This window comes from Phasianus colchicus, chromosome 3, assembly GCF_987193195.1.
Source record: "Phasianus colchicus chromosome 3, bPhaCol1.hap1.1, whole genome shotgun sequence".
In the NCBI taxonomy this organism is placed as follows: Eukaryota; Metazoa; Chordata; class Aves; order Galliformes; family Phasianidae; genus Phasianus; species Phasianus colchicus.
This window is the reverse complement of record NC_143438.1, coordinates 26,445,473-26,463,049: the sequence shown is the minus strand read 5'-3', so window position 1 is coordinate 26,463,049 and position 17,577 is coordinate 26,445,473. Positions and strand designations below refer to the sequence as shown.

At 38.4% G+C, this 17,577-nt stretch overlaps 1 protein-coding gene across 7 annotated transcripts in view; it reads left to right on the top strand.

Annotated features, from left to right (window-relative positions):
- The window catches only part of TENT4A (terminal nucleotidyltransferase 4A), a 56,683-nt gene extending 43,390 nt beyond the window's left edge, over window positions 1–13,293 (top strand). For 2 of the 7 annotated variants that reach the window (XM_090137130.1, XM_031589194.2), the window contains 2 exons: window positions 9,042–9,150; window positions 9,235–9,408. In XM_090137130.1, coding sequence (XP_089993256.1) covers window positions 9,042–9,150; window positions 9,235–9,275 — 150 coding nt within the window. In that variant the 3' untranslated portion in view covers window positions 9,276–9,408. Of the gene's footprint in view, window positions 1–9,041; window positions 9,151–9,234 lie in introns of all 7 variants that reach the window. The other 5 variants (XM_090137129.1, XM_090137126.1, XM_031589193.2 and 2 more) reach the window with 3 other exon arrangements.
- The last annotated feature ends 4,284 nt before the right edge of the window (window positions 13,294–17,577 follow it).

Sequence of the window (17,577 nt, the reverse complement as noted above, 5' to 3'; positions counted from 1 at the left end):
GGATCACCTCTCTCCACCTTGTAGTGATACTCTTCCTAATGTAATGCAGCCTGGGATGTTGTTTACCTTTCTTGATAAAAGGGCATGTTGCAAACTCAAGTTCAACTTGTCTGTTGACTATCTGTGGTTGTGTTACACTAAGCTGTTTTCCACCTGGTCAATGCCTCACATGTATCAATGTATGAGATTATTCCTTCCCATGGGCAGAGTTAAATTTGAAGTCTATAAGGTACCTGTCAACTCATTTCTCCACCCTGACAAGGTTTGGCAGCACAATTATCGTGTTTGTTAGCTCTCCTTTCAGTTTCTAAGGGTTACTATCCTGTCATCCAAGTCACTAATTAAGATGTTAGTTAGTATTGGCCTGGCATCAATGCAGAAATGGACAACCGGTTGCAGACCTCTAGCTGGATTTTGTGGTGCTGATCAAAACACTTTAAGCCTGGCATATAAAGGTATATTTTTCATTCAGCGTGCGAGTTTGTCTAGAGATGGCATCTACCACTTACTATAGAATGAAAAAAAATCAGTGCTTGGTTCAAACTTTAGCTGTGTAAGAAGTTCTATCTGAACAGTTTTTTCATGTTCAGTAATACCAGCCTTGAGTTATGACATATTATAGCTCAATCCCAAAGCCTTCCCAGTTGCTACACAAATATTTAAAGCACTTGACAGAAATGTTTTCAAGACACGTTTCCTTTTGTTTAGATCAGATTACTGTTGCTCTGCATACTGCTGGTATTCTTCTATTTCCTTGTAGACTGCTTAATAGTTTTAATCTTTGAAAATTGTTCCATCACATGCTTTCCACATCTATTTCCTCTGCAATCCTCAATCATACAGCAAGCCCCTACTTACATCTCAAAGTATGATCTTTGTTTTAATTTCCTGAATGATTCATTCAGTTTTATTAATTCCAGTTTTATGTTAAACTCATGTGAAGTATAATCTTAGTCTGTTTTGTTCTTTTCCTTAGCAACTCTTTTAAATGAAGATGTTTCCTGTAGCTTAAGTTTGTCAAAATTGTGTGAAAGCAGAATCAAGTTGCAGTTATTGGTACAAAACAAGTTAGGATTTGGAGTTGACTAGGTTGTGAAGAGGCAATTTGTTGAGTGGATGTTGGACCTTAGCTGCAATTTTGAATCTTCGAAGAAAAGTGCTTTGCAGCGTTACTTGGCTTTTCTTCTGTAGTTTGTACAATACATAGATGTTTAAAACTGGAGTTTATCGCTGGCTTTTGAAAGATAAGGATGTGCCCTTTGAGATCATGTTAAATCAGAAGAATTTCTTGCTACCTACAGAAGCAGTTGTTTTTCTACAGTAAATTTAGTGAGAATTTGTATTGTGAAGTAAACATGTTCTTTTAGATGAAGATTGCAACCAACCAAGTCCTAGTGGGAACTGAAATCACTCTACTCAGAATGTGGTAAATGTATGCTTTTCATTTGCAACGTTTTGGAGAATGAACGAACTGGATTAGCTTTAACTTTACTCAAACTAGCATGGTCTTCAGTTATAAGGTACATCTTAATAGCTGAGAGGGTTTCTATTCTGATAGTCTTGAATTGATAGGTCTCTTTAACAGCAGATATTTTCTTATCCAAAAAGTGTTTGAAAGGCATTCCATTGTCCATTTGTCTTCAGCCTCTTCCCTGGCAATTTTTTTCCCTCAGTTCAGCTTGTTGTCTTTGAAGCGTTATTTACAGGAAGCTTTACCTAGGTCTCCAGTACTGTAGAAGCAGAAAGTGCCAGTGCAAGAACTTTGAACCAATAGCAACCTTCTAGACAAATTCTCTGCTGTTAGATCTTCCTAATGCTTTCTTGTTTGAAAAAGCATTGGAATGATTAACAGTTCTATTTATACACTACATAATTAATTGGAGAAATTCCAGGTAGTTCAGGGACTAATTAAGCTCCTTATAAAGATCTATGTTCTTTTCAGTATTATTAGTGTTTTTCCTTGGTAATCATTCTACTTTGCTGACAAAGCAGTTTGAAATTTCTTCTGGGAGAACAGAACAGTTTATGAACCAGCACTCTCCATTGGAGTGAATAGGAAAACAGTACTGGTATACATGTTCAGGGGAATGGAAGGGAGAAAAAAAGCTGGTGACTTTCCATTAGGAGGGCAGTTTTCTTCTTGTATTTTCAAATTGATTGAGTTCTGTTCAATTTCTTGGGTTGATGGTGGCTACTTTGAGAAGTCATGGATGAAGACGGAACAAATTACAAGTTGTTTAGGTCCAATTTTTTTAATGTTGTATTTATCCTAAGAGTGCTTATTTGATTCAAAAGGATTCAAGATAGCGAGCACTGGTCCTGCTGGACTAGCTTCCAGTGTGTTTGTTCTGTTCAAGAAAAGCTCCTCTGAGGACATTCACATGAATGATATTTGATTGCTAATGTGGTTATTAAGAATTTCATAGCAGCGTTCACTACTGACTTCTGAAGGAAGAAGGCAACTAGGAAAATGAAACTTTAATGCTAGTGCTAAAATGACACAGTCTAAACTTTTACGCTTCACTTGCTAAAATACTTCTCTTCAGAGTTTGCTCTTACCCAGAACAACTGTGGGAGGTCTTGCTTTGTCCCAATGGCAATTCTGATACTGTTAGCATCTAATAGTTTCTCAAAATGTAGTGGCATTGGAAACAAGATTTTCCAAGTGTCTGCTTCCAAGGAACTTTTTTTGAGTTGAAGAAAAGGCTGGTTGAAACTCTAAAGAGCAGTCTCTAAGAACAGGATTTCATAAGTAGTAATTTAAAAAAAATAAGAAGTGAAGAATGTGGAGGTAATATCTGATCAGTTTGCTTAGCCTAACTTTGTGTTCCAATGTCATTGTAATTAGAATGCTCGTCCCTATCTCAGATTGGTTTAAATACTTGCATATGTATTTCATCTACCTATTTTTTCACATTGACCATATTGATGTGAACTCATTGTTTGGAGAGGGCTGGTGGGCCTGTGTCCTGAAATAATTTTTCTTCAAGTAAAAGCTGAGAAATCTCAATAAGAAATCTGTCTTAAGCTCTAAAATAGTGTTAAGACAGAAAATATATCTCCTGAGATCCTTAATAAAAAGTGTTTCGATAAAAGAACTACTATCTCAAGATAGTAGTAAAGTTGCAGTATGAGTTCTGTCTTCTCATCGCTTGTTTCGACTCACACCTGTTCCCTCATGACTGAGTCTTCTAATTCTCTAGTGTTAGCAGATAAGAAATAATGGAACTTGTATGGAGTCCAAAAAGAGCACAAACAAGTTGTTTTCTGTTGCATAAATGCTGTTTTCTTTTGTTGGACAAGAAATTAGATTTGGCTTGTAAATGCATAAATACAAACTTGTCATTATGCTGTCAACTGAAAACTAGCTGACTTCAGCTAGTAGGTCCAAACAAAGGGTTCAGAAGGGAGGAGAAGGATCTCTTGATATTTGTAGTGCTTTAGGCCTTGTTTTTCCCAGATTTAAACAACTTGAGTAAGAACTTTTACTACATATTAGATATTTAAGTACATCTTAAACATAGACCAGATCTAAGTTTTAACAGATCAAAAGTATGATCAGGTAGCTGATATAATATATAATCCTGTTAGCTTAAAAGTAATTGAGGCTAATGAACCACTGCCTGATGGTTTATTGATAGTGTTTTAATGATCAAAATGTTGGTTAGACTGTTGCTCTGTGAAACAGTGATTTTTTTATTAAAGAACAAGTTAAATGTTACCTGCACACAGATTTTAATGTATTTCCAGATGTTGTGCTTAGGAGATGGGAAAGTGGATGTCAATCCTCAAAACAGATGTGGTTTCTGCTATGGGCCTGAAATAAAGAATTTGGAAATAAAGGAAAAATTGAAAAGGACCTGGGAAAATTTTGAGACTGTGAAGGTATTAATGAGGATATCTAATGTGCTAAATAGTACAGTAAAATTCTGCAAAATACTACACTAATACTTTACATGTAATAAGTCTGAAATATACGAGCTTCAATGATGATGATTCCTATCAACTGCAGAATGGGTTCAGTTGTGACCATTAATCCAGTAGTGTTAATAATGTTATAATAGGTTTCCTAAACTGTCTTTACCTTTGTAGACCCTTATTTACATATCGAGTTCTGTACATATAAGCTGATTTTTTTTAAACTTAACAGTTCTAACACTTCATTTTCATAGTTTTTTTTTTCCCTTTTTTGGAGAAGCTAGTGGTCAAAGGTTCAGAAACTATTTGGGCTGTAGCTTTGTTACTTATGTAGTTTGTGTTATTTTCGATTTGAAGTGATTTATTTTTGGCTTAAATTGTTCAAATACTGACTGTCTTTGTCAGCAGTTTTGTATGGTAAAACTGCTTTGCCATAGAATCATAGCATGGTTTGGGGTTGGAAGGGACCTTTAAGGTCACCTAGTTCCAACCCCCTGCTATAGGCAGACACAGCTCCCTCTAGTCCATCCAGCCTGGCCTTGAATGCTTCCGGGGGGGGGGTATCCACAACTTCTTTGGGCAACCTGTTCCAGTGACTCACTACTCTCAAAGTAAAGAATTTATTCCTGATATCTAGTTTAAATCTACCCTCTTCCAATTTAAAGCCATTTTCTCTTGTTCTGACAAAAAGTCCCTCTCCAGCTTTCCTGTAGGCCCCTTCAGTTACTGGAAAGCAGTTGTCTCCCGAGAGCCTTCTCTATTCTCTAGGCTGAAGAAAGAGGCCTAGCTCATAGGAAAGATGAGATGTTCCAGCACCTCTGATCATCTTTATGGCCCTCCTGGAGGGCCTCCATGTCCTTGTTGGGGTCTCCAGACCTGGATGCAGTATTCCAGATGGGGATCTCAGAAGAGCAGAGAATGACAGAATCATCTCCCTTGACCTGCTGGTCATGTTTCTCTTGATGTAACCCAAAATACAGTTGGCCTTCTGGGTTGCACGTGCACATTGCCAGCTCATTTTGAGTCTTTCATCAACTGATAGCCCCAAATCCTTCTCCTCATAGCTTCTCTCAAGCCATTCTCTGCCCCACCTATATCTGTGCATGGAATTGCCTTGACCCAAGTGCAGGAACTTTCACTTGGCCTTGTTTGAACATCATGAAGTTGGCATGGGTCCACCTCCCAAGCCTGTCCATGTCCCTCTGGGATGGCATCATGGCATCCCTTCCCTCTAGTGTGTCTACTGCGCCACTCAGCTTGGTGCCATCTGCAGACTTGCTGAGGGTGCACTTGATCCCACTGTCCTTGTCACCTACAAAGATATTACATAACACTGGCCCCAGTACTGATATCTGAGGAACGCTGCTTGTCACTGGTCTCCACTTGGGCATTGAGCTGTTGATTACAACTCTGAGTGTGGTCATCCAGCCAGTTCCTTATCCAGTGAGTGGTTCATCCATCAAATCTGTGTTTTACCAATTTGGTGACCAGGAAGTCATGTGGGACAGTGTCAAGTGCTTTGCACAAGTCCAGGTAGAAATTGTCAGTTGCTCTTCCCTTCATCCACTAATGCTATACCTCCTTCATAAAAGGCCACCAAGTTTGTCAGGCATGACTTACCCTTGGTGAAATCATGTTGGTTACCACCAGTCACCTCATCCTTATTTTCCATGTGCCTTAATAAGGTCTTCAGGAGGACTTGCTCCATGGTCTTGCCTGATACAGAGGTGAGACTGACTGGCCTGTAGTTCCCTGGATCATCTTTTTTGCTTTTTTGAAAATGAGAGTTGTTTCCCCTTTTTCAGTCAGTGGGAACTTCACCTGACTGCCATGACCTTTCAAATATGATGGATAGTGGCTTGGCAACTTGATCTGTCAGTCCCATCAGAACCTGTGGATGGATCTCATCAGGTCCCATGGACTTGAGTATCTTCAGGTTCTTTAGATTGTTTTGAACCTGATCTTCACTTACATCAGGCAGGTCTACCACTGCTTTCTGCAACTTCATCAGTGTGTCTCAAGCCCTTTCCAATTGAAGACTGAGGCAAAGAAGTTACTGAAAACTTAAGCCTTCTTTGTATCCCTTGTGACCGGGTCTCCATTTTCCTTCTGGAGAGGCCCCGTGTCCTCCCTGACCTTTTTTTTTTATCACTGATATATCTGTGGAATTTCAACTTGTTCCCCTTCATGTCTCTGGCTAGATTTAATTCTGTCTGGGTTTTAGCTTTCCTAACCTGATCCCTGGCTGCTCAGACAAATTCTTTGTAGTCTTCCCAGGTAACTTATTCCTGCTTCCACTCCCTCTTGACTTTCTCTTTGAGTGTAACTAAGTCTAGGAGCTCCTTGTTGATCCATGGAGGCTTCCTGGCATTCTTGCCTGTCTTCCTTTTTCAGGATGCACTGCTTCTGGGCTTGGAGGAGATGATCCTTGAATACTGACTAGCTTTCTTGGGCCCCTGAGCTTTCTCCCATGCCACCCTGTAGACAGTTCCCTGAAGAGTTCAAAGCCTGCTCTCCTGAAGTCCAGAGTAGCAAGCTTACTGCACACACTCTGACACCCTAAGGATTTTGAACTCGACGTTTTTGTGGTTGCTACAGCCCAGGCTGCTACTGAGTTTCATATTACTCACCCTTCTCATTGATGAGGACAAGGTCCAGTGTAGCTCCTTTTCTCATGGGTTCCTGTACTACTTGGAAGCAGTTATCATTGCATTCCAGGAACCTCTTTGCTGGTGCCCTGCTCTGTTGTCCATCCAAGAGATACTGGAGTGGTTGAAGGTTCCCCAGGAGGACCATGTCTTGTGAATGTGAAGCTGCTCTTATCAATTTATAGAGGGCCTTGTCCACTCAGTCTTCCTGATTGGGTGGCCTATTTAAGATGGAAAGTTTTTCTTCAGCACATTACTTGATGTTTAAACTTCTATCAGACTTGTTATTTGAGACAAAAGCTGGGAGCAACCTTTTCTTAAATTTCTGTCAAAACATCTGGGAACTTTTTAAACCTGGTATGCATTACAAAATTTTTCCCCAGCTTGTTTTAGTTGCAAGTTTCTTAGATCTCCCTACACATATAGCAGCTTCTACCCGTGGAAGATCAAATTCAGAGCACTTGTGTCATACCATCCCCCCCAAATCACTTCTGTTGCTTAGTTGTTGAATGAGCAGCCATATGTTGGTAGGAACAATTCCTCCTTGGTAAGGGAAATGATCAGAACATCTAAACTGCAATATGCAGACACCTTCAGTTAGAAGACTCTTTTGCTTATCTGATCCCTCTTCAGTCATTGTCTAGGTAGACATGCCATCTCCCAGTGACTGGGGGGGGAGCATGTGGACATCAAGAATGGTGTGGACTAGGTAGAGTTGATAGTCTCTTGAGAATCTCAAAAAGATATCAAGCAAACTTCCTTTACCTAATAAATAGTGAAATAAGTATGTAGCAATTTTTTGAAAGTTTGATTACATCTTGAACAAACTAGTGGTATAATTATTTCAAGGATACAGATCAGCGTAATTACCCTGTTTTCAGTGGGGCTTGGCTGACCTGATTTGAGTGAAGCACTGCCTGCCAGTGTGCCATTATCTTTCTTCTGAACACTCAAATTAAGGATTAATTGCTAGATTCTTCATATTTACAGCTGAAGATGATAGACTTGATTAGATTCTGTGTTCTTTGGTCAGAGCTTTGTTCTGGTTTTACAGCAAAATTAGAGTTATTTCCCTTTTTTTTTTTTTTTTACATAGTGAAGTGTAATAAAACTGTCCTCAGTGTTTTGACTACTGAATGACTGATCACTTGAAATATTTTGGCCTTATTTAAGCAAATTAGTTGATATGTTTGTAGAGCTTTGCTTATGTATTTGAGAGTCAGATATACGCGTATTGAACTTCAACAATTTGCCTCAGAAGGATGTGTAAAGGTGGTGCTTGTTTGAAAGACCACTTGCCAAAATAAAATGTTCTCATTTTTTTTAGCTTATTTTCTTGATTTTAATGAGTAGCTCTCAATAGGTGCTTTTACAACATATTTCAGTAGATAAGTTTTGAGTTTTGCCTCTTAAGATGAAGGATTCTTTCTCTTTTCATTCTCTTTTCGTCTTTGTCCTTGGTTATTTTACCATTGCTATTCTGACAACACTTAATGTGTCTGTTCTGGGAGTTTAAAAATTGAATATTCAAGGATGTTTAGGTCACTGTAGGGCATTCTTTACAGATGAAAAAAGGATTTTTTTTTTTTACGATTGTACAGTTAACTTTACTTTTCAATACAGTTCTTTACCAGGTCTTTCTGTAGATGCTCAGTAGCTCTCCTAATTATAATTTAATAGTAAAAGCTTTGTATAGCATTATTCCTTAAATAATTTCGATAGTTTGTTGTTCTCATATTTATTTTGACACCACGCTTGTTTGGAAATACAAGTTAATAAAGTAGCTGCAGCTATTTAATGTTCTAAACAGTTGCCCTATGTTAACTTCGTGGTGTTTCTGCTAAATCACTTAAGTTAGACAAAATGTTTTTTTTTTTTAAAGACAATCTGTTCTCGTAGTAATTTCTTTCACTCCTCAAGAAAAAAAGTTGCTTGTGTTGAAGCTGCAGGTATTTTTAGAATCTCAGTATGTAGGGAAATGATTACACAACTCACGGTGGTATTAAGTGGTAGGGAAAACACTGAACTTGGTTGTTAAGCCTTTTCAGCAGCTGCTGTTCCAAGTTATTAGAGGTTCTCCCAAAGAAAGTGTCATGTTACACTCCTGATCATTATTTTGCCTTGGTCTGGATGTGTGGAATGTAGCAGGCAAATAAGATTTATCAGATTAGGCCTGCTCCTTCCAAAGTCATGACTAGTTTACCGATTTAGTTAAGTGAAATTATAGGTAGAGCAGGCTTGTCCTTTCCATTCGCTCATGTAGTGATGCCCCTACATTCCTTAATTATGTTTCTGGAAGTCTTACTGGATATTTCACTCGGTTATATTCTTTCCAAGAATCTTTTAGAGACACGTCTGTTACTGTTAGTGTTTAATGTGGAAGGTCTGTTTTTATAGTGGTGATGCATGGTGAGCATATTTAATACTCAGAAGGTTTTTAAGGATGCTTTTAAATCTACACCATTTCATTTGCAGGACATTTACTTCAGAAAACAAGCTGTTAATGCCTTTGGACTTGTGCAGCTAAAATCAGACAAGCATGGAAAGATCAGTTGCTTCAAGCAGTGTTCTGTGGGAATGACTTGTATGTTGAGGAAATACCACTGGTAATACGTACTTTGTTTCAGTTGTTTGTTTGCCTAAACTGAGTGCATGTCTTGTTTTTTAGCAGCACACTGGGATGAAGTTTTCCATGAAAGGAACTCATAACCAAGGCAACGGCTACAGTCCTGTCAACAGTGGAGGCATGAGGCAACCAGTTGGTAATAGAGGACACCACCAGTACAATCGTAATATATGGAGAAGAAAAAAACACAGAGACAGTTTACCTATTAGTCTGAGCAGATAATGGCAGATGCCAAAATGACCTTCCCTGTTCAGACAAACTGAGCGAGTGCCACTCGACTTAGGGGATGGAGACCAGCGTCCAGCACATCGTTTTATTGGTGTTGCCAAATATCTGCAGCTGACTTCTTTGCATGTTTCTTTGTGTGGTGGTTCAGTCCATCTTCAAGAAGTAGTTGTGCTTATCTGTGAAGCCTTATTAAATGTGGAAATTTGTTTTTCTGCCTTCCCACAATGGTTCATACAGTGCCGAAGCAGCTCTGACAGTGGAACTGCAAGGACATTTTCAAATGCTGTGGCTTTTTTTGCTGTGGCTACATCTGTTCCTATGTGGGTTCTGTTTTCTTTTATTTTGGAAGTGAAGGAAACTTCAGCCCCTTCGATTTTTTTTCTTTGCAGCAAATCAAGTTGGGAATTCAAAAAAATAAATTTGCTGCACTCCTGTTTGTTTCAAAGTTCAGGATTTTTTGCTCTGTAAATATTGGAGATATAATTTGTGCAATAACTTGGAATTTTAATTTAATTTCATATTGTCACATAAGTTATATTTAAGGGGAAGAGGTTTTTTAATTTACAGATCCTTTCCCAGGTTGCATTATCTAAGTTGGGTTCATAGTTTTGGCAGGTTGTCTGAGCAGTGTTACAAACATGACATTTGGTAATATTTGAGGCTTCTTGATTCACAGTGGAAGAGCGATTTGGCTTACGGTTTTAAGAAGGTATTAAGCTCCAAAGCATTTTGACCCTATGTTTTTTAGCTCATTGTCTGGCCTCTATCAGTCTTCTTGCTCTGACCAATGAGTTTTAATTTTATTCCTTTTATCAGATGACAAATCCAGCATTCTTAGTACCAGAAGTAAAACTTTTGAGGGAGGGGGGAAGGTTGGTTCAAAGTCCCGATGTGAAATTAAAAAGCGGCGAACTACATGCTTTGATGCATTTTAGTAATGTAACCTGTTAATGTTTGGGTTCAAACAACATTATTAAATGGAGGTACCCGGCTTAAGGAATGTGGAGAAAGGAAATATGTTGATTCCATTAAGGAATCTGTATAGCAGTATGCATTAGTTCTGTTAAGAGCAAATATATAAAAAGTACTTCAGCTGCTCTAAGCATTATGAGAAGTATCTTTTAATGTATTGCAGGAGAGCACAGCCCAGTGTTGTACGCAGTATGAGTGGCTGGCACTTAATTTACAGATGCATACAGGTATACTATGCAAGTGTGTATTGCCATGACAAACACTGTCTTTAACTTTTTGAAAAATGTACATCCTGCCTAACCCTGAGTTTTTAAAGCACCACAGTTGTCCTGGGAGTAGGTCACGTCTCATGCCCTCTGACTTCCTGTTTTTTTAGCGAGAGTTCTTAAACTATACAGAAAACTACAGATCAGTTATATAAATCCATTAGCAGAGAAAGCTGAAGAATCCTGTTAACAGGACTTCTATACTGTATACAGATAGAGAAGGTTTTAAAACTGATATCCGAGTGTTAAAATGAGGTGTCGAGCATGAAGCTTTTTAATATGCTGTATGCCTTTGAAGCAGAAGTAGTTCATGTTATTACTGAATCTGTCAAACAGGTCTTTGAGGGGAGAGAGGGCAACATTCCAAAGTAGAGTAGTGCATATGTTTGCAAAAAGTTTGTCTTAATGCTCCAGGTTCGTCACAATTTTAAACAAAAAAAAAATTGTGAGCTGATTCATAAATAATATCTAAGGGCTGTTACAGGAGCCTGTACTGCTTAGTCTTCACACACTAGCAATATTGAGCATAACTACATTAAAGAGCCTTCAAAGGCTTTAGTTGGTGTCTTATTCTAGCGTCCATTTTAAAGTGAAATTCATTTAAAAGTGGTATCATGTAACACTTCAGTCATGGTGAACCAAATAAATTGGCCTGGCTATCACTGTGGTTATGTGCTACAGGTTTGAAAAAAATCATGTTTAAATTTTTTGTGTGGACAACTATGTGGAAGCTAAAATTGACATATTTTTATGTAAAGTTTTCTATTCTTTGATTTTTAATAAACTTTGGAGACCAGTCACTCTTATGTACATTTTTATGGGGAATGTAATGAAGTAACATTTGACCTTATCCCATTGTTTGACGGGTAGTTTGAACAGCAATTTCAATATGTGTGCCAGACATCTTGAGAATGAATTGGGAGGTTGGATCGATGGGTGCCATCTGCATACTGTTCTTTGTATTTATGAAGGGAGCAACCAATACAGCTGTTGGTTTCATAGTTGTGGTTTTGGTCTGTTGATAATGAGAGTGCAAAGGAGTGAGTGAGAGGTAGTTCCTGACAATATTCTTAGGAAGAGAATAACAAATCCCCTGAGAATATCTTAATTTTCCATAGAATTTTTAAATTTCTCCCTGTAATTTCAACCTGCTTTCAAAATGTATCCATTTTGAAATCCTTAAATATTGGGTGCATCTCATTTTTTTTTGTTTGCAAGATCATAGAAATCATGATCGGAGGGATTTTTTCCTCAGGGATTACCTTATATGCCTTCTCAAACTGAATATAAATGTCTTTATGCTTGAGATCTGGAAATTTTTCTGGTGTGATCTTGTTAGTGGCCTTTGTCCCACTGCATCTCATGTTGGGATTATGTGCACAAAGGAAATCTCATTCTATCTACTTTTCCCCCTACCCATTGATGTGACATGTTTTCCTGCTGTGAATTCTTTACTGTGCAGCAAGTCATTTTCTGCTTAAGTAGCTTATGAGAGTTGAACAGTAAGTTGGTTTACTGCCTCACTAAAAACCACATTCCAAACAAATGCTTCACTTGCCATTTTTTTAAGCCTAAAACAGGCGCATGTTATGGGATCTCCTATGTGAGGCTGACAGCTGTGTTGAAACTGAAAGCCCGTAAGCTCTGTCAGAGTAACCACTTCTTGGCACTAAAAACTTTTGCAATCGTCCACTTTGGGATGTCCTTCTGAGAAAATCTTTGTAAGAAGATAACCTTCTTCCTGCTTCTCCTTTCCAAAGGCTTTCCAGAGAGGAAAAGCTGAATGTTCTGATGAACTACCTTCACCCCCTCAGTAGTACTGTTGAATCCATCTAGCTAATTTTGGTGCCAAGATGAATAGGTGAAACTCCTGGACAAGCAAGTCTTGACATGTGATAAAAGATGGGTATCCTTTCTCATAATCACGTAAGAGATCATCCAAACAATTCTGTTCTCTTGGGAAATTTCTTTGGAGACCAATGAACAAAGTTTAAGGCTGATCTGCTGTTATATGTGCATGTGCAGTTTTATGTGGTTGAACAGAGTTGCAGTTTTCAACTGCAAATGCATAATTTGTTCTGACATTCCTGTGGGGAATTGGGAAGGAGAGCAGGGGAATCCCAGCATATCTGTTTGGTTTACAAAAAATCTATTGCTTCTGATGACGAGCAAATCCATGCAACAATTCTTTTTTTCAGTAGTTGAACAAGTTGACTTACCATTTTGTCCCCACTTCCCTGTTAATAGAGTTGCTGAGGAATGGAAGGTTGTGTGGTTGTGAATGTTAGAAATCATAAGCAGTCAAGCACTGAACGCAGATGCTCCATGGATAAAGATAAAGCTCCAAACAACCGAATGTAACTTAAAAGTTAGTAGTACTGCATCAGGAGGCTGGGACGCCCTAAACAGTTCCTCCTAATCTGAATTTGTGATATTACAATAAAAAGGATAACTTTTTTTGATGTAACATCATCTCTATTCAGTTTATGAAGTGTTTTAATGGGTGCAGAAGTCAGACAAGAATAAGGTTTTTTGTTTGTTTGTCCTGCACTTTACAAAATATCTCTGGAAATTCTAGAGCCAATAAGTTAGAACAGGTAAGTATGTACTGTGTTCTGGAATCAGTAATCCCTGGAAATGCATAGTTTTCAATCACATTGATGAAGAAGTAAATCAATAAAGCTTCTTGGCTAAATTGATCTTTTTTTCTTGATATTTTGCTGCTTCATATGTGTCAATTTGCACTTGAAATGTTAATGCACAAGTGTGAAATACATGGTTTGTCTCATTTCCAGTGTGACCTGCATAGGTTACTTATGATAGGTTAAGCAGGAGTTGCATAATTACCTACAGTAATACTGCTGTATGCTTGGAAGGATGGTAAAAACATCATGAAAAGGCCCTTTAAAGGTGAGTCATGGAAGCTGTGCTTACTCCATGTTTTACCTGAATAATTCTAGATCATGTCTGTCTAGATCAGATCTGTCATTTGTTTTTTAACATGGGAATGACAACAATTTTTGTCAGGAATATGTATATAGAAAATTGCAACAAGAAACAGAAAGCAAAATGTTAAGAGCTCAGTGATCTTAACTTGAAATGTAAAATAACCATTCCAGTATAATTATTACAAGGCAAACTGCTTGTCTACTACTAAGTACACAACGCCACCACCAAGAGAAATCCATAGCACTAGTATGATCTAAGAAGGAGAACTCTAGTGTATCTGAGATACGAGTATTGCTAAGCCATTAGCTGGGAGGACTTGACTTGTACAGTATCATCTTTATAATTGGTTCTATGGGAAAACAGAATAGGATTAGTTAAAATCTGCACCAAAATTTAACATTCATTTATCAAATGTTTTCTAACACCTAACAATGTTGCTATTAAAAATAGATTGTTCAGTAAAACATAGTCCTGTATTGCACAGTGAATGAGTCAAGTGTGTTGCCTTCTGCTTAACCAGAAGGAATCAATAGATGGCGCTGAGTACGAATTTTTGGACTTGGTGCAGTCAGTTGCGGATTAATTGTGGAACCAAATTATTTTGACTGTTTGCTAATGATCATAACGTAAGAATTGCCATGCGCTGATGTGACAAATTTGTGAAGTATGGCCAATGTACAGCATTAGGTTTTTCTGTAGTATTTATGGCTATTTTGAAGCAGTGAAGGCTTGTGTTAGAAATAATCGAGGAGAAACACCTGGAAAATACTAGTTGATGGTATGACAGAATTCACCAGTCCATCTCATAGATAAGATGAACGTGAACTAAAGACATGTCAGATGAACTGTTTCCAGAATAATCAACAACTCTTATTACAAGTCTACAGTTTCACTGGTTAAATTCCCTGTGGCTTTCCTCAGTTTAGAGAGACAAAAAGAAAAGTATAGTAGTCTTGTTTCTCTATTCAGTATTCAGTTATGGCAGCAGCTACAGGTGCAAACAGATTTATTGAATCTACTGACACATGAGGATCTACTTCTGGAAATTAATTGGAGCTCATCAGGGCATTTATGATGTCAAAATGATGTGAAATATAAGGGATGACAGATGCTGTCACCCACTGTTTTGCATCTGTTTGTGTGATTCTTGTATTGACAAACTTGATTTCTGGCTTTGATGCAGGAGTGACTTAACCTCCTGGGGATGCAGAGCATGCTAGCTGGCTGTCATTTCAGATCTGTAGATTATAAGAACGTGATCTGACTTGGATGTCCTGGGAAACATGGAAATGACTGATAGCCAGCCTTCCTTTTCCAGTTTTGGTGCAGAAATGCATATTATTTCCTGTCAGGTGCTTTTTTGATACTTGGAAGAAAAAGGTGTGCAACATCTCAGGCTCCTCTAATACTCCTAGGCCTATCAGCAAATAAAATATGATGGGGCTTTTATGGCACCCTTTGACCTAGCCTAGCATCCAAGACCTAAGTTTGTCCTTGATGTCTTTTGCTTTCCATTTCTGTTTGCTAATCTACTGGTACAGGATGATTGAAACTTCAATGCTTCTCCTCATGGTATGAATCATAGAATCATGGAATTACTCAGTTTGGAAGGGACCTCAAGGATCATCAAGTCCAACCGCAGCCTAACCATAGTAACCTAATTCTAACAACCCTCTGCTAAATCATAACTCTGAGCACCACATGGATCCTGACTGGCTGTCATGTCTTGAAAGAGTAAATTCTTTTCCAGCAGGAAGGGTCCTTGCATGAGAAGGAGAGATCTGCTACATTACTCTTGTCTCTGCCCTGGCCCAGCCTCAGGCACACATCCATCACTTAACAACAACTAAACTGTGATCTATACTGTTCCAAAGAGGAGAGAGATTTCTGTTAAGCTAATTCTTGCTACTACTTTCTCTACAATATCTGTAATGCTAATGTTCTCAGATTTATGCAGGAGGCAGCTTTTATTTTTCTTCCCTTTATATACTACCCATAGCTCTAAATTCAATGCTTAAAGATCTGTCATGAGCGTGCCCTTAGGCTATTGTATACTCTTGTGGTTTATACAACAGAATTTTGTGTGGTTTTTCTCATCTTCTGGAAAGACTAGGGATTTGGGTCTGACTGTTGAACCTTTATCTTTGTCAGTTTCCTATTATTGATCCTTTCAAATGTCTGATAAAGTTTTCTCTGAAGTACATTTTGGGTTAGGATTTTTTCTTAGACTAGGTGTTTCCAGATCAGAAGATTTTTTTGGAGTTCACTTAGATCTAGCAGCTCTAATGTTTTAATGTTTGTGGGACTGTGTCTCAGTCTCAATGTATTTCTCAGCAGTGCTAAGACTGCTGTTTTTTGGAGGACTCAGAAATGCCCATACAGATACTGAGGTGCAGGATGCTGCTTAAAGTATCTGAGAGCAAAAGCAATCATGCCAACCAAACCTCAAGGAAAGAAAAGGCTGATAAATACTTCTCCCAACGATTCATTTGTTCATTCACCTCAAAAATATATTCTTTCTACTATTGCTCTTCTGTAGGATCTAAAAACCTTCCTGGCTTGTGTAAATCTCAGACTGGGGAGAGGATCATGGAGAAGAAGATTGGGAAGCATCTGAGGCTGTGAGGTCTGTAATCTTGAACGCAGAAATCCTATTTAAATCACCAAAGCAAAATGAACAATTTTTGTGTTTCAATTTGAGACCCTTCTAAAGCAGAAGTTAGAAGAGCTCATGAGAATTTCTCCAAGTATGTTTTATGGAAAGGATTGCAATGAATGTGAATTGATTTTTTTTTTCTTTCCTAGGAACTGCTTAAGTAGTTTGCTGCAGTAGCTACTTCACAATTTGCTTGTCCTCATTTCCTTTTAGCTAAGTATTAAATGCAAGAGAGAGAATTGTTTTCATGTGCATTTTGCAGAGAAATTATAAGTGGAAGTCCCCACAGAGTGCTGAAATTATTGCATGTTGCTCATCCAGCAATAAGGCTTCGAATTGACTCAAGTGTGGGATTATTTTTAGTTATATTACCTCCTTACTGAACTTGACAAGATTTCCTGCTGTTAATGAGGTAAATGCAGTTTGCTAAATTCAATTTGCTCTGGCTGCAGAGAGGGTGCGCTCTTGCACCGTTCTTGGGGCCCATCGTGAAATAAGCGTTTACCCGGTTCCTAGCTTAGAGCTGGCTCCTTTCCTAAGGCAGAGAGTAGCTTTAAACATAATCCACAAGATGAAATCAAATTGTACTTGAAACATTTTATTTGTAACAAGTAATGGTTTACAGAATCACAGGGGGTGGAAGGGATATCTGGAGATCAAGACCAAACTCCCTGCTAAAGCAGATACCCTACAAGAAATCACACAGGTAGACATCCAGCCTTGCATATCTCCATAGGAGACTCCACAACCAATCAGAGCAACCTGTTCCTGTGTCCACCACCCTTACTGTAAAGCTCTTCTGCATGTTTGTATGGAACTTTCTATATTCAAGATTTAGGCCATTACTCCTTGACCTATTGCTACACACCACCAAGAAGAGCCTGGCCTCATCCATTTGCTCCCTTCTCCCTTCAGATATTTATAAACATCTATCAGATTCCCCCCCTTCAGTCTTCTTTTCAAGGTGCTGGTTCCTCTATGAAAACTGTGTGTGGGAAATGATGCATCTAATTTATGGAGTGCTGTTACACTGCTAATACAACATTTCATCCTTCCAGCTGATAAAATGTTGTTTCCTTCTTAGGGATCTCTAGGTCCCCTAACTACGCAAATCCAGCTGAGGTGCACGATTCCTAATTGTTTTAGCATGCAGAGGAGGTTATTTCTTATTCTGAAGTGCTCATGGGAATGGAAACATGAGACTGGCAGCTTTTGTCTAGCTTCCCAGAAGTTGCCATCATCCTCTACTTCATTTCTTCATGTTTAAGGCATCAGTTGAAAATAGAATGTACTCAACATGGATGCAAGAGCTGA